At 53.2% G+C, this 26,439-nt stretch overlaps 1 protein-coding gene across 2 annotated transcripts in view; it reads right to left on the reverse strand.

The window, feature by feature from the left end:
- The window catches only part of L1CAM (L1 cell adhesion molecule), a 42,471-nt gene that overhangs the window by 10,262 nt on the left and 5,770 nt on the right, over positions 1–26,439 (reverse strand). For both annotated transcript variants that reach the window (XM_038747841.1, XM_038747840.1), the window contains exons 2-22: positions 16,468–16,482; positions 14,920–15,025; positions 13,953–14,149; positions 12,505–12,627; positions 11,826–11,996; positions 10,816–10,927; positions 9,966–10,150; positions 9,163–9,294; positions 8,915–9,058; positions 8,439–8,550; positions 7,480–7,646; positions 7,096–7,252; positions 6,715–6,839; positions 6,311–6,412; positions 4,384–4,581; positions 4,101–4,171; positions 3,599–3,821; positions 1,472–1,587; positions 1,072–1,276; positions 838–960; positions 358–528 (exon numbers count right to left, since the gene is read on the reverse strand). In XM_038747841.1, the coding sequence (XP_038603769.1) occupies positions 358–528; positions 838–960; positions 1,072–1,276; positions 1,472–1,587; positions 3,599–3,821; positions 4,101–4,171; positions 4,384–4,581; positions 6,311–6,412; positions 6,715–6,839; positions 7,096–7,252; positions 7,480–7,646; positions 8,439–8,550; positions 8,915–9,058; positions 9,163–9,294; positions 9,966–10,150; positions 10,816–10,927; positions 11,826–11,996; positions 12,505–12,627; positions 13,953–14,149; positions 14,920–15,025; positions 16,468–16,482 (2,955 nt within the window). The remainder of the gene's footprint in view (positions 1–357; positions 529–837; positions 961–1,071; positions 1,277–1,471; positions 1,588–3,598; positions 3,822–4,100; positions 4,172–4,383; positions 4,582–6,310; positions 6,413–6,714; positions 6,840–7,095; positions 7,253–7,479; positions 7,647–8,438; positions 8,551–8,914; positions 9,059–9,162; positions 9,295–9,965; positions 10,151–10,815; positions 10,928–11,825; positions 11,997–12,504; positions 12,628–13,952; positions 14,150–14,919; positions 15,026–16,467; positions 16,483–26,439) is intronic.

A 26,439-nucleotide genomic window follows, 5' to 3' on the forward strand; every position in this document is an offset into this window, starting at 1 on the left:
ACTGCGAGCTCCTTGTGTCCAGGGAATGTCTCTACCAACTCTATTATATTACACTCTCCCGAGCTCTTAGTACGGTGCTGTGCACACTGTAAGTGCTCAATAAATGCCACTGATTGATTGACGTGGACACCAACTGGACCCAACCTCCCGGTTCCCTTTGTCCTCAGCCCCCATCCTGGGGCTAGAGCCAGGGGTTCGGTGGAAGTGGTGAGAGGGTCTGCCCCCACTCCTCAGGGAGGGCTGACTTGGTGAAAGGGGACATCCCTCCCCCCTCCTCCATGCCCTGGTGGCAAGGGACCAAGGAGAAGGCTTCTTGGGCTCCCCCGACCCTAGGCCGAGCCCTGCCCCAACACTCACCTAAATGCAGAATGGTGCTGCCTTCCTTGAGGATGGCTTCGCCCTCCCCCTGACTGGTGGTAGCTCGCAGGGAGAAGCGGTAATGTGTCCGGGCTTGGAGGCTGCTCAAGTTGTACTGCAGGGCCTCGGGGTCCTTGAGCTCGATTTTGGGTGACTTTTCCCTGCTCACAACTGGGAGAAGCAGAGTACAGGTCTCAGCAGGAGTCTCCCCGCTCTCCCGGCAGCCCCCCAAGGGGCCAACATTTCCCATTCCTGAGCAGAGCCTATGGCCTGGTCCAAAATCCTGGGATTTTCCTCCCCACCGGCGCTCCAGGGGGAGCCGGCTTGATGCTGTCCCAGAAATGGGAACCCCAGTAAAGTGCCCAGGGAGAACAAGTGATCTCCAAGGAGTTAGGGTGGTCCCGGGACTCTGATCAGGCTGGCCAAGAGGCAGGTTGGTCCCGTGACTGGGGCAAGGGAAGGAGGGCAGTGGGCTCTTACCTTGTTCATGTTCAATCACATAGCCAGTGAGGATGCCGTTGGGTCTCAAGGGTGGCTGCCAGGTGAGCTTCAGTTCCGATTCTGACAGGACTTCTAGGCTCAGAGACTCTGGGGGGCCAGGCACTAGGGGAAGAAAAGTGGGCCCATGGAATGAGAAGTAGAGCAGGGAGATGAGGGAGACGGGGTCAGAGAGGGAAAGAGGACAGAAGATGAGAGGCATGGCAGGGGGCTCACCTCCCTCGGGGGTTTGGAAGGCTATCTTCTCGCTGAAAGGCCCCGGGCCCTTCCCGTTGAAGACACGCACTACGAAGCTGTAGTTACTGTAGGGCCACAGGTTGCCCACGACGGCCTCAGTTCTATCTCCGGGCACTGTTAGGTGGCTCTCGTGGATATGCCTCTTGCCACGCCTCCATGAGGCCTTCTCCCGCCAGTAGGAGACCTGGGGAGGAAACCGAGGGGCGTTAATCAAACATACCCACTCTCCTCTCCCCTGACTCCCAGGACACATGACCCCTGGGCTTCCACAGCCAGCTGGGCTCTGGGGATACTCCTTTCTGGCTCCTGCAGCTCCCCCCTCACCCGCTTTCTCTCAACCCTACCTCGGCCCCTCCCCACCGGCCCCCTTGACCCTCACATTGTAGCCTCGTAAGTGTCCGTTGAGCCCCGTCCGGTTCACAGGCCGCCAGCTGATCTTCACCGCGCTGCGGTTCACACTGTTTATCTCTTTGATCTGGGGGGCCACCTGGGGGACTGGCACACAAATGGTGGGTTAATACACTGCCTCTCCCACAATGCCCCCACCATTCCTGCTGTTCCCCAAGCACGCTCCCATGCTGGGCCGCAGTGCTCCGTGAGGGAGCTCCCAAAGCCCAGCAGCCCTGGCAGCTCGTACTCCAAGAAGCAGCATGGCCCAGTGGGAAGAGCACGGGCCTGAGAAACAAAAGTCCTGCGTTCTAGTCTCTGCTCCACCACTGGTCTACTGTGTGACCTTGGGTAAGTCATGTCACATCTCTGACAAGCAGCCACATCTCTGAGAAGCAGTGTGGCCAGTGGAAAGAGCGTAAGTCATGTCACATCTCTGACAAGCAGCCACATCTCTGAGAAGCAGTGTGGCTCAGTGGAAAGAGCACGGGCTTTGGAGTCAGAGGTCATGGGTTCAAATCCCGGCTCCGCCAACTGTCAGCTGTGTGATTTTGGGCTCGTCACTTCACTTCTCTGTGCCTCAGTTACCTCCTCTGCAAAATGGGGATTAAAACTGTAAGCCCCCCGTGGGACAACCTGATCACCTTGTAACCTCCCCAGCGCTTTGAACAGTGCTTTGCACATAGTAAGCGCTTAACAAATACCATCATTATTATTATCTCTGGGCCTCAATTTACTCATCTGTAAAATGGGAATTAAATGCCTGTTCTCCCTCCTACTTAAACTGTGAGTCCATGTGGGTCAGGAGTTGTGCCCAACCTGCTTATTTCCTGTCTACACCAGGGCTTAGCACACGGTAAGTGCTAACAAATTCCACAGTTATTATTGGGAGAGAAGGAGCAGAAGCTATTGCTGGAACTTCTAATCTTCCATGCTGAGCCCATTGTCCTATGTCGCCCTGTGCAGGACCCTGCCCGCCCAGTCCAAGACAGCCTGCCAGTCTGCCTAACTCATCAATGTTTCAGGGCCCTGCAGGAACCGGTATAAGGCTTGGGGCAGAGCTGGATGGGATCTGAGCAGGGGAATGTGGGCAAAACAAGGCTGAGGCCAAAGACTCCCTGAGGGATCGCTCCCCTCCCTACTTCCTGCAATCTCTTCTTCTCCTCCTCCCTCCCTCCTTCCCTCACTTGCTCCTTCTCTCCCTCTCTCCCTTCTTCTTCCTTCCCTCCAACCCTCCTCATCCCAGTCCACTGGGGTTGCTGTCAATGGGTGCCACTGCCTGGGCTAGAAATTTATCTTGGGATTTGAGACAGAAGCTCAATTGAGAACCAAAAGGACTCACTCTCTCTCTCTCTCTCTCTCTCTCTCTCTCTCTCTCTCTCTCTCTCATCTGTGAAGTGCTTATATGTGCCAGGCCCTGTACTAAGCACCAGAGTAGATAAAAAATAATCAGGTTGGACAGAGGCCATGTCCCACATGGAGTTTACAGTCTTAATCCCCATTTAGCAGATGAGGTAACTGAGACACAGAGAAGCTAAGTGACTCACCCAAGGTGACAAACTAGTGGCAGAGTTGGGATTAGAACCCTGCTCCTCTGTCCCCCAGGCCCGTGCTCTTTCCACTAGGCTAGGTTGCTGCTCTCTCAGTCTCCATTCATTCATTCAATCATATTTATTGAGCGCTTACTGTGTGCAGAGCACTGTACTAAGTGATTGGGAAGTACAAGTTGGCAACATATAGAGACGGTCTCTACCCAACAGTGGGCTCACAGTCTAGAAGTCCATTCTGACCTTCTGTCTGAAATAGCCTGAACAGAGATGCCTGGATATAGACACAGACATGCCCTCACCCTCACTCGGTCACACCACACGCCACACCCTCCTCAACACCCCCCTGCACACGCACTAGGAACAACATTCTCCAACACAATCACACCCACCCACATCTTGCCTCCTTCCCTCCTCCCGCCCAGACTGTAAGCTCTTCAGGGGCAGGGACGATCTCCATTGCAGGCTTCCAAGTACCCAGGACTGTGCTCTGCCCACGGTGTGTGCTCGGGCAAATCTGATGACGATGACGACGACAACAAGAGGGTGAAGAGCGGAGATGAGATACTCACAGTCCTCCCCAGAATAGCCGATGATGACGTGGGGCTCCGGCCCCTTGCCCACTTTGTTGACCGCCTGGACCTTGATTTCGTAGGGCACAAAGGTGGGTGTGTGGGGCACAACCAGCTCTAGGCCGCTCACCGTCTGCTCCTGCCAGCGCTCTGCCTTACCCTTCTCCCGCCACTGCACCCTGTAGCTCAGCTCGGGGGCATTCCAGTCGATCCATTTAAGAGGCTGGAGAGGTGGACGGTAGAGTCAAGGCCCAGAGGACCCAAAATAGTAGTCATATACATATTAAGGGCTTAGTGCATTTAGTGCACTGCACTAAGCGCTACGGTGACAGGAGAACGTCGTCCCCTCCCTCCTAGAGCAGTATGGTTGCTTGGAGACCACGTCACCCCAGCCTCCTCTGCCTGACCTCTTTCCAGTGAGACCAGTCCTGGTCGGACCCCCTGTTTAATCCTTGGGAGTGAGGATTAAGGAAAGAAGTTCCCCCTTCCCCAGCCCAATTACCTTCCAACTGATTATCATGTTGTTGGTCTCATTCCCTTCCCCCTTGACATCTTTCGGGTTCTTCTCTGGCACTGGAACATAAAGGGTTCACAGCCTCAGTGGGCCACCGGGCAGCTACCGTAGAGGGAGGGGTCCCACAGGCCAAGGTGGTCGCCGCCTCCCCGGGGAAGCCCCCGGTTTCTCTCCTCCTGCCCGAACCATCCACCCATGAGGCCCGTTTAGATGGAGGCAGTGAGATCTGTGTGAGGTCCCTTACGGGGTCTCGGGGAGGGTGTGGACTCACCCGCCTCGGGGGTGAGCAGAGTGTCCGAGCGCTGGCTGGGCTCACTGGAGCCGTATTTGTTGGTGGCTTTGACCCGGAAGTTGTAATGGACATAGGGGGAGAGCTGCAGTTTGGTGGAGGTCTGATTGCCTGGCACTGAGGAGAGGAAATGCCAGTGGCCGGGCTCCATGGTCTCATCTTCAAATTCAATGATGTACTCTGCAAGAGATGGCCAGAGCTGACCCCGCTCTGAAGGCCAGCCCCTCCCCCTGGCATCCCCAATCCGAATCATCTGGGCTCTCAGTCTTGTCCTAATAATAATAATAACAACACATTTCACTTCTCTGAGCCTCAGTTACCTGAGTGCTCTGCACACAGTAAGCGCTCAATAAATATGATTGATTGATTGATTGATTGATTACCTCATCTGTAAAATGGGGATTGAGACTGCGAGCCCCATGTGGGACAGGGACAGTGTCCAACCCAATTTGCTGGTATTCCCCCCAGTGCTTAGTACAGTGCCTGGCACATAGTAAGCACTTATCAAATGCCATAATATTAATAATAATAGTGGTACTTTTTAAGTACTTTTTTATGGTTCTTGTTAAGCACTTACTATGTGTCAAGCACTGTTCTAAGGGCTGTGGTAGATATAAGTTAATTAGGCCAGGTGCAGTCCCTGTCCCCGGGGGGCTCACAAGTTTAAGTACAAGGGAGAACAGGTATTGAATCCCTCTTGTGCAGTTAAGGAAACTGAGGCACAGAGAAGTGTAACCATGGGCAAGTCTCTTCATTTCTCTGTGTCTCAGTTCTGTAAAATGGAGATTCAATACCTGTTCTCCCTCCGACTTAGCTGTGAGCCCAATGTGGGACCTGATCAGCTTGTGTCTTCCCCAGCTCGTAGTTCAGTGCTTGGCACGTAGTAATTGCTCAACAAATACCATAAAAATTATGATGCTGATGAGAAGTAACAGAGGAAAATTGGACGGGGTTGCAGCAGGACCTGGGAGAGGTATAGGAAATTATAATAATTCTTATCATAATAATTCCTTGAGAGGGTAAAGTGCTTTTATTTTACCGAAGCACTTTTCACAATAATGACTTCATATTATCCTCACCCTGTGAGGTCAGGAGGCGGGTATCATTATCCCCATTTTACAGGTGAGGAAACTGAGGCCCAGTGAGGTAAAGTGACTTTTTACCTGAGGCCACACTGCAGAAATAAGTAGGCATAAGACCATGAACTTCCTCTGTTTTTTAAGATCGGGGCAGACGACCAACCATCTCAGTAGATGAGGCATAGCGCAGTTGCTCAGGGCTAGGGGTGGGTAAGGATGACCCTCTGAAGGCTAAGGATTCTGGGGGGGCTCTAAGACTCCTGCCTCAGTGAAAGCTTTGCCATGAGCAGTTGAAGTCCCTGGCTCCTTGCTAGGGAGCAGAGTGGGAGCTCCCCGTGGGTTTGGCTTGGAAGTCCATCTCATCATCATCATCATCATTATTGTTATTATTATTACTTGTTAAGTGCTTACTATGTGTCCAACACTGTTCTAAGCACTGGGGTAGATATAAGCTTATCAGGTTGGACACACTCCCCGTCCCAAATGGGGCTCATAGTCTTAATCCCCATTTTACAGATAACTGAGGCATAGAGAAGTTAAGTGACTTGCCCCAGGTCTCCCAGCAGGCTAATGGCAGAGCTGGGATTGGAACCCACATCTTTCTAACTCTCAGGTCCATGTTCTACCCACTAGGCCTTACTGCTTCGTAGTGGCTGGCCCTGGCCAGGCTCCACCATGAGGGCTCCCACTGCAAGCCCTGCTCTATGTCAGAGGGAGCCCCTGTTACCCCACCCCACCCCCCACTGTCTGGAATGGGCCCGGGCTGGGCCCTGAGGCCTGTCTGGTGAGGGGAGGAAGAGGGCGGGGAGGAGGGAGGAAGTGGGCCTTACTCTCGATGGGACTGTTGTGGTCCTCTGCTGGGTCCCAGGAGAGCTGAACCTTCCAGTTCCGCTGTTCGGACAGCTCCAGTTGGCTCACAGGACCAGGGCTCCCTGCAGAAGAGGGGCGGGATGTGGGCACGGGCTCTGGAGTCGACTGATGCCCCCTCCCCCAGCCTCATCCCAGTGCCTCACCCTCCCCCAGGTGGCAACCGTTGCCCCGGCTCACAGAGGTGCCACCCCCAGTGGAGGTTGGGAGGGGCTGTGGGGTCTATCCCAGTTCTGGGATCAGCTTCTCCATTGCCCCCCACATCCTCACGGGGCACGGTGGCAAGATGAACCACTCCTCCCTACCCACTCCCCCGGATCTAGGCCACTAGCTCCACCCCCTCATTTCTCCTGTCCCAGGGACTTGCCAACCACCAGCAGCTCAGCAGTCTTCTCCACCAAATCCACTTCTGTCAGGGCCACACAGCTGTAGTTGCCCTGATCTGAGTAGTCCAGGTTGGTGATAGTCAGCCTCCCAGACTCCAAGAAGAACCTGGCATGGAGGGGATGGCGGATGGGGAGGGCAAGGAGAGTGGAATAGGATGGCACCTGTCTGCCTCGGCTCCCACCCAGAGCCAAGTCCTAGAGGTGGGCTTCCATCCTTCGGCTTTGGCACCAGAAGCCAACAGGTATGGTGTAACCCGGGTGAGCCTCTTCTCCTAGAAGTCATCCTACAGTCCACCCCTCCCCACCACCTGAATGATGTCCACTCCCCCCCCCCCCCCCCCAATGGTGCCCAGCCCTCTCACTTGTCACTGTCTGGGAGCTCCTGGATCTTGTGGCCATCCCTGAGCCAGGAGATGGTGCCATTGAGGGATGGGTCAAACCAGGCTTGGCACTGGAAGGTCACATTGGACAGCTTCTTTACCGTCTCATTCCGGGGTCCCCGCTCGATTCGCGTGGCACCTGGGGACAAAGGGAGAAACTTAACTCTGGAACCCTCAGGCCCCACCCAAGTACCCTTGAATCTTGCCCTAGCTGTGGCAGATTGCCAGTGAGCTGCCCTGGGCATCTTCTGTCTCTGGGGCTTGGATCCACTCTCCCAGTATGCACCAGGTCTGGCTACAGGATGGCCAAGAAAGGGTCTGGACACCAAGCCTGCTGGGGAAAAAAAGCCTCTCCGGGCATCAGACCTTTGACCTCAAGGTTGGCAAAGATGGTGACATTGTTCTGGTCATTGGCTGCCAGGCAGAAGTAGGAACCCGTGTCATTGTGTCGCACATCGCGGATCTGTAGGGTCCCGTTGGTGAAGGGAAAGAAGCGGTCATCCTGAAGGACTGTCACCCCACTCTCGGCCAACCTGAAGAGTATCCACAAGAGAAAAAGTGGGCCAGGGAGAGAGAAAGAGAGAGCTCCACTTAAGAGAGAATTGTTAAGCTCTTACTATGTGCCAGACACTGTACTAAGAGCAGGAGTAGATACAAAATTATCAGGTTGGACACCATCCCAATCCCATAGAACTCCTAGGCTAAGTAAGAGGAAGAACAGGTATTCAATCTTCAATCAATCAATCAATCGTATTTATTGAGCACTTACTGTGTGCAGAGCACTGTACTAAGCGCTTAGGAAGTACAAGTTGGCAACATATAGAGACAGTCCCTACCCAACAGTGGGCTCACAGTCTAAAAGGGGGAGACAGAGAACAAAACCAAACGTACTAACAAAATAAAATAAATAGAATAGATATTCTATTTATCTATTCTTAGGTACAAGTAAAATAAATAGAATAATAAATATGTACAAACATATATACATATATACAGGTGCTGTGGGGAAGGGAATGGATGAGGAAACTGAAGCCCAGAAAAGTTAAGTGACTTGCCCAAGGTCATTAAGAAGACAAGTAGTAGAGCTGGGATTAGAACCCAGGTCTTCTCCCTCCCAGGCCTGTGCTCTGCCCATTACCACTCTGCTCCTATGTCTCAGCCAACTGCTTCCACCCGCATCGCCTTCAGGAAGCCCCCAGCCTGTTGTCCCCATCCTACCCAGGCTCCCCCAGCCCTGGAATCCCCAGCAGAAGCCCGGCAATCCCTAAGGACAGGGGTCCAGTGGGTGAATTAGTGCCCAGCCAACTCCCGGATGCCACTCTCACCACTGCACGCTGGGTACGGGAGCTCCAAAGGCCTTGCACTCCAGATGCACAGTGCTTCCCTCCACCGTCTTGTAGGTCTTACCATCCTTGGTCAGAATCTTAGTGGGCAGCTCTGTGGGGGCGGGGAAGATGGGCACCAGGAGGCGAGAACCGTTAGGGAGGCCAGAAAGGACGGGGGCACTGGAAGGGTTGCAGGGACATGGGGAAGCAGAGGCCCAAAGGGCCAAAGATGAGAGATTTTTGGAGGTGAGAAGCTTGGGGTGGGGTGGAGGAGCCTGAGGTGGGGATAGAGGAAGAGTGTTGGAGCAGGGGAGAAGAGAGAGAGGGTTGGCTGGAGCAGAGGAGACCACCTAGAGGACCAAGGGTGAGGTGGCCCCTGGAGAGATTGTTCCCAGCCAGGACGGAGAACTGGGAATTGGTGGGATGACGGTGGGGGATGGTGCGGGCGTCGGGGGGGGGGGAGAGTCGCCACTCACTGATTACATAGACGAAGGCATTGGCCAGCAGCTGCCCATGGGTGTTACGGGCTTCGCACTGGGTCACCATGGTGTCATTGGGCTGCACGTTGCTGAGGATCAAGGCGCCACCCTGCACCTTCCGGTTCTTGTCCTTTGTCAAGTCTGCAGGCACAAGGGCCGGGGTCAGTGGGCGTGAGGCTGGATGGCGGAGCAGACCCAGCAAAGCCTCCCCAGGGCCAACCCCCCCCCCCTCCACCGCTGCTCACCATCTAAGGGGACCCCATTTATCTTCCAGGTGACCTCGGGCCGGGGTTTGCCTTGCACCTGGCAGTCAAGACGGACGGTCTCTCCGGGGCCGTAACATCGGCTCTCTGGTTTCTGGGACCAGTATGGGGCAGCTGGAGAGTGGGGAAGGAGGAACAGTCTTTAAGTGCGTGTGGATCCTTTTTGGACAGAGAGTGCAGCCCCCTTCCAGTTCCCACCAGTTACCAAAACGCAGAGCACGGGCCTGGGAATCAGAAGGACCTGGGTTCTAATTCTGGCTCTGCCACCTGTCTGCTGCGTGACCTTGGGCAAGTCACTTCACTCTTCTGTACCTCAGTTACCTCATCTGGAAAATGGGGATTAAGAATGCGAGCCTCACGTGGGACAGGGACTGTGTCTACCCTGATTAGCTCATATCTACCCCTACACTAAGAACAGTGCTTGACCCATAGTAAGTGCTTAACAAAAGCTATTATTATTATTACTATTCTTATCATTATTATTATCTTGTCTGATCCCCCGGATGATGCTTTAAAAAGCCAGGATGGGCTGACAGGGCTGGGCCTCAGAGGCACAGGTTGAGCCAGTCACATCCTGTGACCCACGATTCCCTTGACCCTGGGCTTCTCCAAGCAACCAGGGCTGGAAACAACCTGCTCAGAATCAAGGATGAGGGAAGAAACTCACCCAAGCCTTCTGCCACCACGTGAAGGGGTCGCCCAGCCTTACTCTGAGCTGAGTCCTGTCCCCTCCTTGCCCCCACCACCCCGGGTTGGGTTGGGGCAGGGCTGGGCCGGGCACCTACCCTCGACGGAGACATAATAGGTGTGCTGCGTGCTGCCCTCCGTGTTCTTGGCCAGGCAACGGTACTCCCCGTCGTCCTCTTCCTCCACCTTCTCCAGCCACAGGGTCTTATTGAAGTTCTCAAAGGTCACACGGCCCTTCTGCAGCTGGGCGCTCGGCCGGGACCACGTGATGCTGGGAGTGGGCCTGGCCAGGGAGAGGGGGTGGGGGACACACTAGCCCGGGGACCATTTAATCAAGGGGCGTCAGACGAGTGGGCATCCTGCCCCCGTCCTAGGCTCACCCCCACCACCCTCCATTGGTCCTTCAGCCCTGGTAAGTGTCAAAACAGAAGGACCCAGAGGAGAGGCCATTTCCCCTCATTCTGACAGTGTCCCCTCAGAACAGGGTCAAGACGGCAGGGGAGCACTGTATCAAGGTGACTCAAAGATCAGCGTCCTTGCCTGGAGAGGGAGAGTCCGTTACCCAGTCTTTCATTCTGGAATAGGGCTGCCTCCATTCAAGGTTCCAAGACCACAGGCAGAGCCCTAGCCAAGATGGTCCCTAAACTTCCAGTCCTCCTGTAGACTTTCTTGCACTGGGAGAGTCAGGAGTACCCCCAGCTCTCTCTCCGGGAGGCCTGGGGGTAGGCTAGGCAGCCCCCAAGGCTATCGATCAATCAATCAATCAATCAATCGTATCTCAGTGTTTACTGTTTGCAGAGCACTGAGTGCTTGGGAGAGTACAGACGCATTTTCTGCCCATAACGGTCCAGTCCAGAGCAGGAGACAAACATTAATTGAATCAATTTATAATCAATTATTTATAATACTACTCCCTTCCTCCCTCTCATCCCCCTCCCTGGGACTCACAAGCCCTCAGCGATACACTCCAGGGCCAGCCTTTGGCCCCGCAGGGCAACCAGCCGGGTGCTCGGCTCCGAAGGCAGGAGCAGATGTGGCTTCCGGAACTTCACTGAGTTGGCTGCGGCGGGACAGGAGAGAGCGGGGGGCGGAGGTCAGTGGCACTGGCAGAGAACCCCCTTCTCCCCCTCCCCAAGTCTCCAGAGGCCATGCCGGGTTGGGACCAGTGGAGGAGGGCCGAAGGACTAGACATCAGGATGCCTAGGTTCTGGAATCCAGGAAACACGTCCCTCCCCAATGCCAGGGGCCAAATGGGAGGCGGTGCTACCGCCTTGGGAGAAACAGCGTGGCTCAGTGGAAAGAGCACAGGCTTTGGAGTCAGAGGTCATGGGTTCAAATTCCTGCTCCGCCAACTGTCAGCTGTGTGACTCTGGGCAAGTCACTTCACTTCTCTTAGTTACCTCATCTGTAAAATGGGGATGAAGATTGTGAGCCCCCCGTGGGAGAACCTGATCACCTTGTAACCTCCCCAGCGCTTAGAACAGTGCTTTGCACATAGTAAGCGCTTAACAAATGCCATCATCATTATTATTATATTAGTGGACAGCGCACTGGGCTGGGATAATGGGAACCCATGTCCAGTTCCAGCTCTGCCCCTGGCCAACTGGGGAACCTTGGGAAATCACCTCACAGTTCTGGCCTCAGCTTTCTCATTTGTAAAATGGGAATAAAATACCTCTTCTCCCCATCTCTTAGATTATGAGCCCTGCGGGACTGGGTCTGATCCGATGTTCTTGTATCTACCCCAGGGCTTGGCAGGCAGCAGCTCGTTAATAAATGCGAAAACTAACGGACTAACATGCCCGATTGAGGTTCTGTGGCCTCAAGGGCTTCCCAAAGGGCAGAATCCCCCTCGTCTCCTGTTCCTCCTTCCCAACCTCAGGCCTCCTCTGACAGCCCCAGGGAGTCTATATTCAGGAAGGAAGGGGCTGGCACGCTCGGGGCCCCCCGCATCTTACTTGGTTTGACTCTGAGCTCGATGGGACGCTTCTGCATGATTGTGCGGGCGCCCAGGAAGTGGGCGTGACAGATGTAGTCGGCGTGGTCGTCCGAGGTAAGCACGTTGGCGAAGTAGAGGTTCCCATTGTGCCCCATGGTCACCCGCTCATCCTGCATGATGTGCAGGAGTTCTGGCAGGAGAGATGGGCATGTGGGGAGAGGAGGATGACGGAGAGGGGGGCCTGGGCCGGGGAGGGGGGGGCACACACACCTGTCCCGGGGTACCCCCTCTAAAATGACGCCAGCATGGATAGCTGAAACCCTCAGACATAGTGCTGGACAGTGCCAGCGCTTAGAACAGTGCTTGGCACACTGGCTTAGCAAATACCATCATCATCACCTGAAGCTGAGCCAAAGCCAAAGCCTGAGGCTGGGCCAAAGTTGGGTTGCCCCTTTAGGTTAAAGGACATCATCGGGCAGGAAACAAATGCAGAGGAACGGTGCCTAGTCCCCAGGTCTCCATGTCTCCATGTCTCATCCTGAAATGCTGGCTCTCTCTAATCCATCCCCCTGCCTCCAAGCCAGATGCTACCAGCTAGTCCGAGTGGCCTCCATGCCCAGAGAAGATCCTTTCCCTGGGAAACAGGAGAGTGAGGTGCTCTTACAGGTGAGCAAGGAGCCAGGCGCGCACACACTCACTGCTGTTCATCCAGTAGATGCGGGGCGGCACCACGCTGGAGGGCGGGTGGCATGGCAGGATCACCGACTTGCCTTCCTCCACTTCGAAGGGCTGGACCTTCTCTTTGGGCCACTTGGGGGTACCTGGGTACAGGTGGGTTCGGGAGGGAGAGGACCAGAGAGATGGTCGGTTTGGGGTCACGACGTGGGGAAGAGGGTGGACACAGAAGCCCACGGTCCCGGTTTCTTCCTGATGACCCGAGCGGGTGGCAAACCCTGAGGGGCCCAAACTGATCCAGGGAAAGTTTGGGGCTGGAATGATCACCACCGCCATCAACAACACTGTTTATCAAGGCTTGTGTGCACAATCCTGTGCTCTACCAGAAGTAGAAATCGTGATTCCAGTCTCTAAGGGACCTCTAAGCAAAAGGGGAGACCGTAGATAGAAATGAACAAGAGGCCATAGTTAAGACTGAGAGACTATAAATAGACCACAGACACAAGAGAATGGCAAAGAAACCGGTAAGATTGTAAGTGGAAGGTTGTGTGGAGTTCATCAGCGGTTGCTGCCTGACAGGTGACTTTTTGGGATAGCTCTGAGGGAGAGGGGTGAGAGGTTTAACAAACCTGTAGGAGCCTGCAGGACAGTGGTGCCTAGCTGGGCTAGGGGGTGGTGGCATTTGGTGATATGGTGCCTGCCCTGCCCGACTTGGGGAAAGGGCAGCTTCTATACCCAAGGTGGGAGGGAAACAGGGGAAACAAAAGGAAAGGGGGAGGGGTGGAGAAAGTGTGTGTGTGTTTTGGGAAACATGATCCTGCAAAGGATTAGCTTCTGTCTTCCCACAACCCATCTTCTCCCCATCCCAGCTCCCAATAATTTCCAGGCCACTGTTCCAGGAGCCTTTCCAAGATTGATTTCCTGTAGTGCTGGGGCATTGTGGGCTATTATCCAGGGTGGGGATCAATAACTCTTTCCTCCCCTCTAGCCCTGGGCTCATTGTTCCTGGCTGGGGACTCAGGGAGAAGGGTGAGAGAAAGGTAGGGAGGCCGGGCTAGATGGGGCAGTGGGTGGAAGCGTCTCACTTGATGTCATCCTGACATCAAAACCGTGACAACTGTTCCCATGGAAACTAGAGGGAAGGCGGGCGGCCTCTAGGGAACCGAGCAGGTAACAGGGTTCAAAGAGGATGGAGAAACCAGGTAGAGAGAAGGACGGTGATGGAGAAATGGACAGAGATAGCCACAGAGGCAGAAAGGGAGAAAGAAAGAGAGAGACTGTGGAAAAGCAAAGAGAGGCAGAAAAGAGGAAGTGGACCTGTGCTGAAAGGGAGACTAACCCACCTAGGAATCCCTTCTGCCTAACACTTTCTTGACAGTCCTTGGCGGTCCCTCCAGGGGTACGCCCCCCACCCATATATTCCTCAGTCAGCCACCCCCCCGCCCCCCGCCAACCTCTCCCAGGCACTTACTCTCAGCCACGACATGGATCTCGTTGGACATGGCAGTGCCCAGGACGTTGCTGGCATAGCAGCGGTAGACGCCCGTGTAGCGATGGGCGAAGTTGCTGTTGTTGCCAGTGATGGTGAAGGAGCCTGAGCCGTTGTGGGTGGTCACTCCCTGCTCCTCCTCCGGGCGGAACAACACGTGATTCCGGGTCCAGCGGAACCTGCGGCAGGGGCAGGCTGGAGGTTGGAGCTGAAGGAGGGCCTTCAGGGTTCCCTTGAGGGCCAGGGTTGTGTTGGGGAGGGGGAAGGAAACTGCCTTCCTGCTTCCTGGAGCACCATGTGGAGGGCAGGGAGGCCCAGCAGTGACCCCCATCCCTTCCCCAGCTGCATAAAGTCTTTCCTGCAAAGCCCAGGGTGGGGAAGAGATTTGGGAGCAAGGAGACCACTGTGGAGATGGACGGAGAAGGATTCAGGGAGCTGAGAAGGGTTATAGACTGCAAGCTCCTTGTGGACAGGGAATGTGTCTACCAGCTCTGTTGGTACTGCACTCTCCCAAAAACTCAGTAATAATAATAATAATGATAGCATTTATTAAGCGCTTACTACGTGCAAAGCACTGTTCTAAGAGCTGGGGAGGTTACAAGGTGATCAGGTTGTCCCACGGGGGGCTCACAGTCTTAATCCCCATTTTACAGATGAGGTAACTGAGGCCCAGAAAAGTTAAGTGACTTGCCCAAAGTCACACAGCTGACAATTGGCGGTTCCGGGATTTGAACCCGTGGCCTCTGACTCCAAATCCCGTGCTCTTTCCACTGAGCCACGCTGCTTCTTTCAGTGATCTGTACTAAGCGCTCAATAAATACTATCGATTGATTACAGTTCACCTCAGGGACAGGGAGCCAGTGGGGGCTGTGGAGTCGGGGTCTGGGGAGTTTGGGGGGGGGCAGGGATGAGGGCTGGGGAGCTGAAGGAAGAGGGGCCGAGTGCTCACATAACGTTGGGCTTGCCAGTTGCCTCACACTTGAGGACTACGTCATCGGTGGGGTAGACCACGATGCGTTCTTGGGACTGGTTTGTGATCACGGGAGGCTGATTCACTGGGAGAGTCCGGAGACGAGAGGCAAAGGGGAAAGGAGAATTAGTTGGTTGGGGGTCTGGGAACAGTTTCCCTCTCCGTTCCCTGATTCCATCTCCCCCATCCCTCACCCCTCACCCTGAGGAGCCTCAGAACCAGAACTTGGCAGTCCCATCTCTCTACAGAACCCAGTGGTTTGCTCTGTGTCTGGGTAGAGCTCTGGGCACACAATGAGGCTGAATGTGAGGGAAAGACCATGCATGTGTGGGCATGTCTGTGTGTCTGTGTGTGTGTATAGTCTGTGTGTGAGCACCTATGAGTATGTGTATATTCTTTATTGTATTTGCTGAGTGCTTACAATGTGCCAGACACTGTACTAAGCTCTGGAGTGGCACAAACTAATCAAGTTGGACATAGTCCATGGCCCACCATAGGGCTCTCAGTCTTAATCCCCATTTTATAGATGAGGTAACTGAGGCCCAAGAAGTTAAATAATTTTCCCAAAGTCACATAACCCAGCGCTTTGAACAGTGCCCCAGCGCTTAGAATAGTGTTTTGCACCTAGTAAGCGCTTAATAAATGCCATCATTATTATTATTGTTATTATAACAGACCAGTAGCGGAGTTGGGATTAGAACCTGATTGATTCCCAGGCCCATGCTCTATCCACTAGGCCATGCTACTTCTCATGTATGTATGCATGTGTGTGTTGGGTTGAAAGTGAAAATACTAGTCCTGTCAGCCAAGAGAAGGAGTGGCAGGGGGCTGGCCGGCTCTCTCCTGGGCCCATCTGCTCCACTCCATTCCAACAGTTCTGAGCGGAACAGGATATCCAGTTTTTATACTGCTTTATCACTGCTCCATTCCAAACTGTTCCCACTTACTTCTATCCCCTGACGTGCCTGCAAGAGCATATACATTTGTGTGCATGTGTGTGTGTGTGTGTGTGTACATTGTGGTATACTCTGGTGAGTGCCTGAAAATGCATGCTTTCTTGGATAAATGCTGCACGATGATGATTGAGAACTGGGCAGCATGTCTTCTCAGCAGTGGCAGATCCAGGGTTGGGGAATGGAATGAAAGAGGGGAGAAGAGCGGTTGTGTGTGTGTGTTGCGGGGCAGGCGGGTTGATTATTGGCTCCCCACTCCCCTGGCTTGAGAATCCTGAAAGCCATAAGCACACACCGCCCCGCCTCAGGCCCGGAGACCAATGTTCTGATTTCTATTCCCACAGGAGTCTTCTACTACCAGAGAACAAAAGAAAACAGTCCCCCAAGAGCCCGCTCCCTCCAGAGTCTGAAAGGAGAAAGAGGAGAAGAGGGAAAAGGAGAAAGCAGAAGGTGAACTATCCCTTCCTCCTTAGCCCCCTCCTCAGTCTCCAGTCACCCCTCTCCTCCCTCTTACCCTGACTGCCACCCTCCCTGGCCAACCTCGCTGATCCCACTGATCCCACGGTCTACTTACGGTCTTGCATTTGGTCTGTAAAATCCCAGCAGGCAAAGGAGAGAACAAGAATTAGAGTTAGACTCAGCAACCGCCCAAACCTGGCCACTTCTCCAGAATGGGAGAGGAGCATGCGGGACCTCAAAAGAGCACGGAATCCTAACAGACTGCATAGGAAAATGTGCAGGGGGAGAGCATACCGGAGGTCTGTAGGAGCCAAAAGTGGGGGCCATCAAGCCCGAGCAGCATTCGGGCCCTGCCCAATTCTCAAATGTTTCACTTGGTCTGGTTTGGACCCAGTGTCTCCCTTCCTTCTCCCATCTCTTTCCTCCAGGGCTGTTTCTGAATTTATTTTATTTATTTTATTTATTTATTTATTTATTTTATTTTGTTAGTATGTTTGGTTTTGTTCTCTGTCTCCCCTTTTAGATTGTGAGCCCACTGTTGGGTAGGGACTGTCTCTATATGTTGCCAACTTGTACTTCCCAAGCACTCAGTACAGTGCTCTGCACACAGTAAGCATTCAATAAATATGATTGATTGATCCCCCTCCTGAGGAGTGGCTTGTGGTGAATCTTGGTGCTCGGCCATTCCTTCTGCCCCCTCCCTGCTACACCCCACCCCTGCCACCTTTTGTGGCATCGGCACACAACCTCTCCCCCTCCATCTTGGTGGGTGACACAAGGAGGCCCCAAAGAAGATGATCAGAGGCACCTCCCCAGGGCCCGAGTCCGGCCTGCCCCGTGCCAGCTGGGCCCAAGACCAGGCACACATCTAACATGAAGGGAAGGCAGAGTAGAGTGAAACCCGCAAGCAGGTGAATCTGCTTGTGGGAGCAGAGCAGGCCGATGTCTGTGGAAGCACGAGGACAGCAGGGACACACCAGAGCAAGCTGGAACTTGTCATGGCACAAAGAACTTATCCAAGCACGTAGAAACCCCCTGTGCGGGTCTGGCAGGGTCATTCCATGCAGAGAGCACTAGGGCCCCCTGAGAGGAGGAAGATTGAGGACAAAGACTAGGGCCCCATGAGAGGAGGAGGAAGAGAAGGATCATTGCGGGTGAGCATGGTGGGCTTGGCTCCAGCTCCCCAGAACCCTGGCTTGGGGGGCTGCGACTCGCCCTGAGGAACCTAGAGGAGTCCTCAAGCAGTACAGCACAGGCCTGAGAGTCAGAAGGACCTGGGTTCTAACCCCGACTCTGCCACTTGTTCGCTATGTGACCTTGGGCGAGTCACTTCACTTCTCGGGGCCTCAGTTCCCTCATCGGTCAAATGGGGATTGAGACTGTAAACCCCACGTGGGACAAGGACTGTGTCCAACCCGATTTGCTTGTATCCACCCTAGCGCTTAGTACAGGTGTAGGTGCTTAACAAATTCCACAATTATTATTATTATTATTATTACTATTAAAGAACACGGGCTCTAATTCCAACTCCACCACTTTCCTGCTGTATGACCTTGGGCAAGTCACTTAGCTTCTCTGAGCCTCAGTTCCCTCATCTGTAAAATGGGGATTAAATATCTGTCCTCCCTACCCACCCTAGACTGTGAGCCCTGTGTGAGTCCCATCTGCTTATGCTGTGTCCATCCCAGTGCTTAGTACAATGTTTGGCACATAGTAAAAGCTTAACGAATTCCACAACTCCCATCATTATTATAATAGATCAGCCCGGAGCGGGGACCATGAGGCCCATTGTCCCAAACACAAAGGATCAAGCGCTTAGTACAGTGGTTTGCACATAGTAAGCGCTCAATAAATACGATTGAATGATTTATTGACTGCTTACCGTGTGCATAGCACTGTACTAAGCGCTTGGGAGAGAACAATACACCCAACCATCATCTCGCCCCTGCCTGGGCAGAGACCAGGGCTGACAGGGTACCATTCCGAGGCCTCTTTGAGCCCCTTGATTCTACCAAAGGACACTAACCACCGGAGCAATCTCTCACAGCCTCACGAAGAGATAACCCAAACCTCACAGGCCCCTCCATGAAAGCACACAGACACACAAAGTGGCCGAATGTGATCACAAACGCAAACGCAGACACTCAAACACCCAGGCGGATAGGCTTGGCATCAGATGGGGAGGGGGGCACATCTAGTGGTCAACGCTTAGAACAGTGCTTGGCACATAGTAAGCGCTTAACAAAATCCATCATCATCACCATTTCCGAGAAGCCTGCTCCCTCCAACCTTCCCACTCTGCATAGGATCGAGAACCCCCCGGATCCTCCAGCTTTTGTCCTTATTTCTTCGCCGGGCAGGAGCGCAATTCTTCCCGCTCTGTTTCTGTTCCGTTTCTTCTCTGCTTCTTTGCCTTGTTGCCAGCCCTGGGTTGGTAGGTGGGTTTTTTTTTTTCGTGCCCCAGACCCTGCCCCTCCCGACTCCGCCCCGCATCCCGGCCCCGCACGCCCAGACAAAGGAAGGACTCAACGGCCGACAGGCTGCGGGAGCCGGACAGAAGGGGAGGCGGAGGCTGGAGGAGTTTGCGGGGAGGGAGAGGAGGAGGGATGGGAGGAAGGAGGAGGGAGAGGGGCGGGGAAATAACGGTGCATTCATCCCTCCAGCCCCATTCTTCTTAATCCAATTAGCGCCTCCTCTCCCCGCGCCCCTCACGCTCATTGTCTTCAATTAGGGCGGTCCAGACGTCTTGGGGAGGGGGAAGAGAGAAGGGAAAAGGGTCGGGGGCTTCGGGGGAAGGGGAGGGGGAGCCTCCTTTACAGCAGCAGAGGAGGCGGCTGGGTTGGCGGGGCAATCCGTTTCCGGCTCGTTAACAGCCAAAGAGAATAATAATAATAATAATAATAATAATAGCATTTATTAAGCGCTTACTATGTGCCAAGCACTGTTCTGAGCGCTAGAGAAGTTACAAGGTGATCAGGTTGTCCCACGGGGGGGCTCACAGTCTTTACCCCCATTTTACAGATGAGGTAATTGAGGCACAGAGAAGTGATGTGACTTGCCCAAAGTCAGGACGAAGGATGGGCGGGAGCCGGTGGGCCTCCGGGGTGCGAAGGAGAATAAGGCCAGAGGAAAAGTGAAACGTCCTGGCTTCCCCAACAACAGATGTACAACCCCGCTGTAACCGACCGGAGAGAGAAGGCGGAGCTGGGAGTTAGGGGACCTGAGTTCTAATCCCGCTCCGCCACCTGTCTGCTATGTGTAACCCTGGCAAGTCACGTCACAGGCTCCTCATCTGTTAAGTGGAGGCCTGTTTTCCCTCCTACTTACACTGGGAGCTCCGTGTAGGATAGGGGCAGTATCCGATCTAATTATCTTCTATCTACCCCAGCGCTTAGTGCAGTGCTAGGCACGTAGTAAGTGAGTCCGTTGGTGGGTAGGGATCGTCTCTGTTGCCTAATTGTCACAGGCTCCTCACCCGTAAAGTGGAGACCTGTTTTCCCTCCTACTTATATTGGGAGCTCCGTGTAGGACAGGGACAGTATCCGATCTAATTATCTTCTATCTACCCCAGCGCTTAGTGCAGTGCTAGGCACGTAGTAAGTCAGTTGGTGGGTAGGGATCGTCTCTGTTGCCGAGTTGTACTTTCCAAGCTCTTTGTACAGTGCTCTGCATACAGTAAGTGCTCAATAAATACGATTGAATGAATGAATGCTTAACAAATACCACCGACATTCATTCATTCACTCAAATCGTATTTATTGAGCGCCTACTGTGTGCAGAACACTGCTAAACGCTTGAGAAGTACAATTATTATTATTTGGTATTTGTTCCGTGCTTGCTATGGGCCGGGCACTGTACTATGCTCTGGGGTAGACACAAATTAATCTGGCTAGACTCAGTTCCTGCCCCCACATAAGGCTCGCAGTCTTAATCCCCATTTTACAGATGAGGTAACTGAGACACAGAGAAGTGAAGTGACTTCACCTATTGTTGTTATTCTTATGTTGTAGTTATGAGTGAGTCTACAATAATAGACGGAGGGAGTCATATTTTTTAATGGTTTTTGTTAAGTGCTTACTATGTGCCAGGCACTGTACTGTCAGTGCTAGGGTAGATGCAAGCTAATCATCTTGGACACAGTCCCTGGGGCTCACAACCTTAATTTCTATTTTACAGATGAGGTAAATGGGCACAAAGAAGTGAAGCGACTTGCCCAAGGTCATACAGTAATAACAATAATAATAGCATTTATTAAGCGCTTACTATGTGCAAAGCACTTTTCTAAGTGCTGCGGAGGTTACAAGGTGATGAGGTTGTCCCACGGGGGGCTCACAGTCTTCATCCCCATTTTACAGATGAGGGAACTGAGGCCCAGAGAAGTTAAGCGACTTGCCCAAAGTCACACAGCTGACAATTGGTGGAGCCGGAATTTGAACCCAAGACCTCTGACTCCAAAGCCCGGGCTCTTTCCACTGAGCCACGCTGCTTCTCAGACAGCCTTATGTGGGGGCAGGAACTGAGTCTAGCCAGATTAATTTGTGTCTACCCCAGAGCATAGTACAGTGCCCGGCCCATAGCAAGCACGGAACAAATACCAAATAAAAATAATTGTACTTCTCAAGCGTTTAGTAGTGCTTTGCACACAGTAAGCGCTCAATAAATATGATTTGAATGAATGAATGAATGTCCGTGGTATTTGTTAAGCATTCATTCATTCAATCGTATTTATTGAGCGCTTACTGTATGCAGAGCACTGTACTAAGCGCTTGGAAATCCAGGTCCTTTTGAGTCCCAGGCCCAGGGCTGAAGTCCCTAGGCCACGGCATTTCTCTATTGTGACCCTATAACAATTGAAGGGGGACGGGGTTTGTAAACGACGGGCGTTGATCAGATAAGGAGGACAGCTCTCTAACCCTGCAGATCTCAGCCACCTAACACGGAACAAGCCCTGGGGAGCAAACGGACAAAAACCCTGCCGAGGGTCTTACCTCGATCTAATACTAATGATAGCATTTATTAAGCGCTTACTACGAGCAAAGCACTGTTCTAAGCGCTGGGGAGGTTACAAGGTGATCAGGTTGTCCCACGGGGGGCTCACAGTCTTCGTCCCCATTTTACAGATGAGGGAACTGAGGCATAGAGAAGTGAAGTGACTTGCCCAGAGTCACACAGCTGTCAAGTGGCGGAGCCGGGATTTGAACCCATGACCTCTGACTCCAAAGCCCGGGCTCTTTCCACTGAGCCACGCTGCTTTCTGACCTGCCCGGGGTGGGGGTGGGGCAGCTCAGCCCCTGTAACCAAGAGAGGTAGCGTGGGTGAAAAGAGCCCGAGCTTGGGAGTCACAGGTCGTGGGTTCAAATCCTGCCTCTGCCACTTGTCAGTTGGGTGACTTTGGGCAAGCCCCTTAATTTCTCTGGGCCTCATCTGTAAAATGGGGATTAAGACTGGTGAGCCCCACGTGGGACAACCTGATCTACCCCACCCCTTAGAACAGTGTGTGGCACATAGTAAGCGCTTAATAAATACTATTATTATTATTAGTAGTAGTAGTATTAGTATGAGCCATCAGGGCGCCAAGCTGAAGCTTCATCAGCGACCCTACAATAACAAAGCAGTGGGCCCTGCTTCGGAGCGTGTAAGGTTGTAACAACAGGCGTGCAGAGGAGGGAGGGAGCCAGGAGCCCAGAGACACAGAACTGAAACCTACAGCTTTGGGGAAGAGGAGGAGAGGAGGGACAGAAGAAGGCAGGGGATGGGAAGAGGCAGAGAGGCGGAGAATCCACTTGCCTGCTGTGTGACCTTGGGCAAGTCACTTAACTTCTCTGTGTTTCAGTTCCATTATCTGCAAAACGGTGCCAATACCTGTTCTCCTTCCAGCTTAAAATGTGAGCCCATGTGGGATGTGATAATCTTGTATCTGCCCCAGCACTTAGTGCAGTGCTAAGCACACAGTAAGTACTCGATAAATACTGGGAGTCAGAGGACCTGATTATAATAATAATAATCAATACGATGTAAACCCCATGCTGGATAGGGACTGTGTCCAAGCTAATGAACTTGAATATACACCAGCTCTTAGAACAGTGTTTGACACATAGTAAGCACTTAACGAAGATCATTAAAAAATCCATCGCATTTATTGAGCGCTTACGGCATGCAGAACAATGTACAAAGCACCTGGGTGTACAATATAACAGAGTTGATAAACGCGTTCCCTACCCACAAAGAGCTTAGAGTCTAGAGGGGGAAATGGCTAGGTGGCCTCCAAGCAACTCCTCTTAGGGGCGAGAGAAGGAGGGAAGGAGCGTGGGAGGGAGGGAGGGAAGGGGTTTGGGAAGGGGCTTGGGAGGGACGGAGGGGAGCTTCTCCATTCCCGGGGTGGGGGTGGGGGCAAGAGAGGCAGAGTCAGGGACAGAGCAAAGGGCTACGAGGGAGAGAGGGGCTCGCAGAGAGGGAAAAGAAGATAGAAAGGGATAGAAAAGGAAAGGAAATCAGGAACTCAGAAGGGAGAAGTGGAAGGGAGAAAATCCGAGAGAAGAAATCAGAGTCAGAGCAAGCGGGGAGGTAAAGGAATGAGAAGGGGACAGAGAAGATATAAGCGGGAGAGACGGAGGAGAGGAGAGACAAAGGGGGAAGGAAAGGGTTGGGGGAGGGCTAGGGCGAGGAGCAGGAAGAGGAGAGAGAGGGAGAGGCCAGGAGGAGGGAGGGAAGGAAGGAGACTCAGGGCTGGGAGATATCAAGTGCTATTTGGAGGCTGTCAGTAGAGCGGAAGAGCAGAGAGAAGGGCGGGTTAACGACATTCCCTAGGGCTGGGCAGTCCTGAGGACTGGAGGGGGGGGGGAAGGGGCAGTCTGTTCTGGTTCTCACTGGGGTCTGGGCCTGCCCAGGGACTTCTCCATGCTGCAAAATTGGATGGGGGGAGGGTGGATTGCAGCCAGCAGCACCCTCCTGGCCCAGCTTCATGCCCCCAAGATGGCAGTGCCCACGCTGCCCAGATGGAGCTGTGCAGGCCCCGAGATAGGAGACCGGAGATGCCACTTCCCCACCCAGGGCCAGAGCGGGATGGACACACTTTCTTCACCCCAATCCCAGTGCCAACCTTTTCTCCTGAAAATCCCTCCTCCATCTCCTTGTTTCTGCAGCCAGACTGTGGCCCGGAGTCGCCGGCTCCGGCAGCTCAGCTCCCTGGCTCTGGATTTTTCTGTCTCCCATCTCCCCTCTCGGTTCCCAGCCAGCAGAATTCAGCCCGAGCCAGGCCAGGAGAGGGGAGCCATCCAGTCAGGGGGTTCACGCAGAGGTAAGGGGATTTGTGGGGAGGGTGGACCAGATCTGCCCCCCACCCAGCTCCCGAGACACTCCAGAATTCCTCTCCTCCAGCCCAGAGCTCAGACCCCTCATTAAGCTCAAGGAAAGACGGAGAGAGAGAGAGAGAAAGAAGCAGTGTGGCCAAGTGGATTGATTTACTTAGCTTCTCTGTGTCTCGGTTATCCCATCTGGAAAATGGGAATTAAGACTATGAGCCCCACGTGGGACAGTGACTGTGTCCAACTTGATTAGCTTGTATCTACCCCAGCGCTTAGAGCAGTGCCTGACACACGGTAAGCACGTAACAAATACGAGAGAAAGAGAGAGAGATGGGGGAAAGAGAGCCAGAAATAGAGATGAAGCCTTCCTGCTCCATTTTCCCTCAGCACTCTTGACCCAACTCTCCCGTCTCCCCTGGTCCTCCTCTCTGGGAGCAAGATGAAGAGCAGACATTTTCCCGCCTCCCCCACCCCACTGTTCTGTCCCAAGGAGATTAATTCCCCCTATCTCCTCCTCGTCCTGGGATGCTTCTTCCTGCCGTCCTCATCCCCCGGGGCCAGGGCAGGGTGAGTCTCTCTCCCACGCTGGCAGAAGGAAGAGCTGAAGGAGGAGAGACCAGACTGGGCATAACCATCTTCACCAGGCCCTCTCCTTCTCTCCCTCACGCCTCCCACCCTTGCGAAGGCAAAACCAGAGTCTTCCGGGAGCTCTCCAAAAACGCCACGGGTGCCCATGGGCCTGGCATCTACTCCACTCCCCAGCTCCTGTCCTCCACCCAGCTGAAAGCCCCTCCCTTCCCTTCCTTCCTGACAAAGACCCAGCCCCAGCCTGGGCAAGCTGCCCCAGGATAATACGATAATGGCCTGGCGAGGTAAGGATCTAACAATAGTAATTAATGATGATGATAATAATAATCACTGTAACACGACAGCACCTTCATCTATTCATTCCTCTCTTCAGGGGAACTCAAGCTGCTTTCTCTTTCTTCCTTCTTCTACCCTCTCACCTTTCCCCTCCCTCCAGAAGAGCTGAGGCCCCGAGAAGAAGCAGAGTGGCCTTAGCAGAAAGAGCATGGGGCTAGGAGTCAAAGGACCTGGGTTCTAATCATGGCCTTTCCACTTGCCAGCTGTGTGACCTGGGTCAAGCCCTTTAACTTCTCTGGGCCTCAATTTCCTCATCTGTAAAATGGGAATTCGACACCTGTTCTCCCTCCTACTTAGACTACGAGCCACATGTGGGAGAGGGACAGTGTCCAACCTGGCTATCTTGTAGCTACCCCAGCGCTTAGTACCGTGCTTGACACACAGTAAGTGCTTACCAAATGATAATAATAATAACGCAGTCACCCAAGGACGCATAGCAAATCCACAGTGGAGTGGGAACTGCTGCCTCGTTCTCTTGTCAGTGGACTGACCACAGCCTTCCTTCAGAGTCTGGGGAAACAAGATGCCGTGTGTGCGTGCGTGTGTGTATGGGTGGGTGGGTGTCAGGGTGCTCGGGGGCATCACCATCATCATCATTCAACAGTATTTATTGAGCACCTACTCCGTGCAGAGAAGTGTAGCAGATGATTGAGAACACCTTTATTTTTTAATGGCATTCGTTAAACACTTACTATATGTCAGGCACTGTACTAAGTGCTGGGGTAAATACAGACTAATCAGGTTGGACACAGTCCATGACCCACATGGGGCTCAAAGTATTAATCCCCAATCAATTCCCATTACGAGAAGCAGCGTGGCTTAGTGGCAAGAGCCTGGATTTAGGAGTCAGAGGTCATGGGTTCTAATCCCGGCCCCGCCACTTGTCAGCTGTGTGACCCTGGGCAAGTCACTTAACTTCTCTGGGCCTCAGTTACCTCATCTGTCAAATGGGGATTAATAATGTGAGCCCCACGTGGGACAACCTGCTTAGAACAGTGCTCGGCACCTAGTAAGCGCTTAACAAATACCATCACCATCATTATTATTTAATAGATAGGGTACCTGAGGTGCAGAAATATGAAGTGACTTGCCCAAGATCACACAACGGACAAGTGGCCTAGCTGGGATTAGAACCCAAGTCCTTCTGGCTTCCAGGCCTAGGCTCTATCCCCTAAGCCATGCTGCTTCTCAGTGTTGTGTGTGTGTGTGTGTGTGTGTGTGTGTGTGCGTTTGACCATGGATGTCAGTGTGCTCAGGGGGTATCATCATTAAGCAGTATTTCTTGAGCACCAACTGTGTGCTGAGAAGTGTAGCAAGCACTTGAGGACACCTACAATAGAAGTCGAAGATGAGATCCCTGCACTTAAGGAGTTTCCATTCTCCTGTTGCCTGCTCTCTTCCTCCCTTCAAAGCCCTACTGAGAGCTCACCTCCTCCAGGAGGCCTTCCCAGACTGAGCCCCTTCCTTCCTCTCCCCCTCGTCCCCCTCTCCATTCCCCCATCTTACCTCCTTCCCTTCCTCACAGCACCTGTATATATGTATATATGTTTGTACATATTTATTACTCTATTTATTTATTTATTTTACTTGTACATATCTATTCTATTTATTTTATTTTGTTAGTATGTTTGGTTTTGTTCTCTGTCTCCCCCTTTCAGACTGTGAGCCCACTGTTGGGTAGGGACTGTCTCTATATGTTGCCAACTTGTACTTCCCAAGCGCTTAGTACAGTGCTCTGCACACAGTAAGCGCTCAATAAATACGATTGATTGATTGTCGGGTGCCGCTGAGACATCTTGCCTCCTTCTCCCAATCCCAGCAGGTTTAGAGGCAGAAGGGGACTACCCATGAAGCCCCAC

This window comes from Tachyglossus aculeatus, chromosome 6, assembly GCF_015852505.1.
Source record: "Tachyglossus aculeatus isolate mTacAcu1 chromosome 6, mTacAcu1.pri, whole genome shotgun sequence".
In the NCBI taxonomy this organism is placed as follows: Eukaryota; Metazoa; Chordata; class Mammalia; order Monotremata; family Tachyglossidae; genus Tachyglossus; species Tachyglossus aculeatus.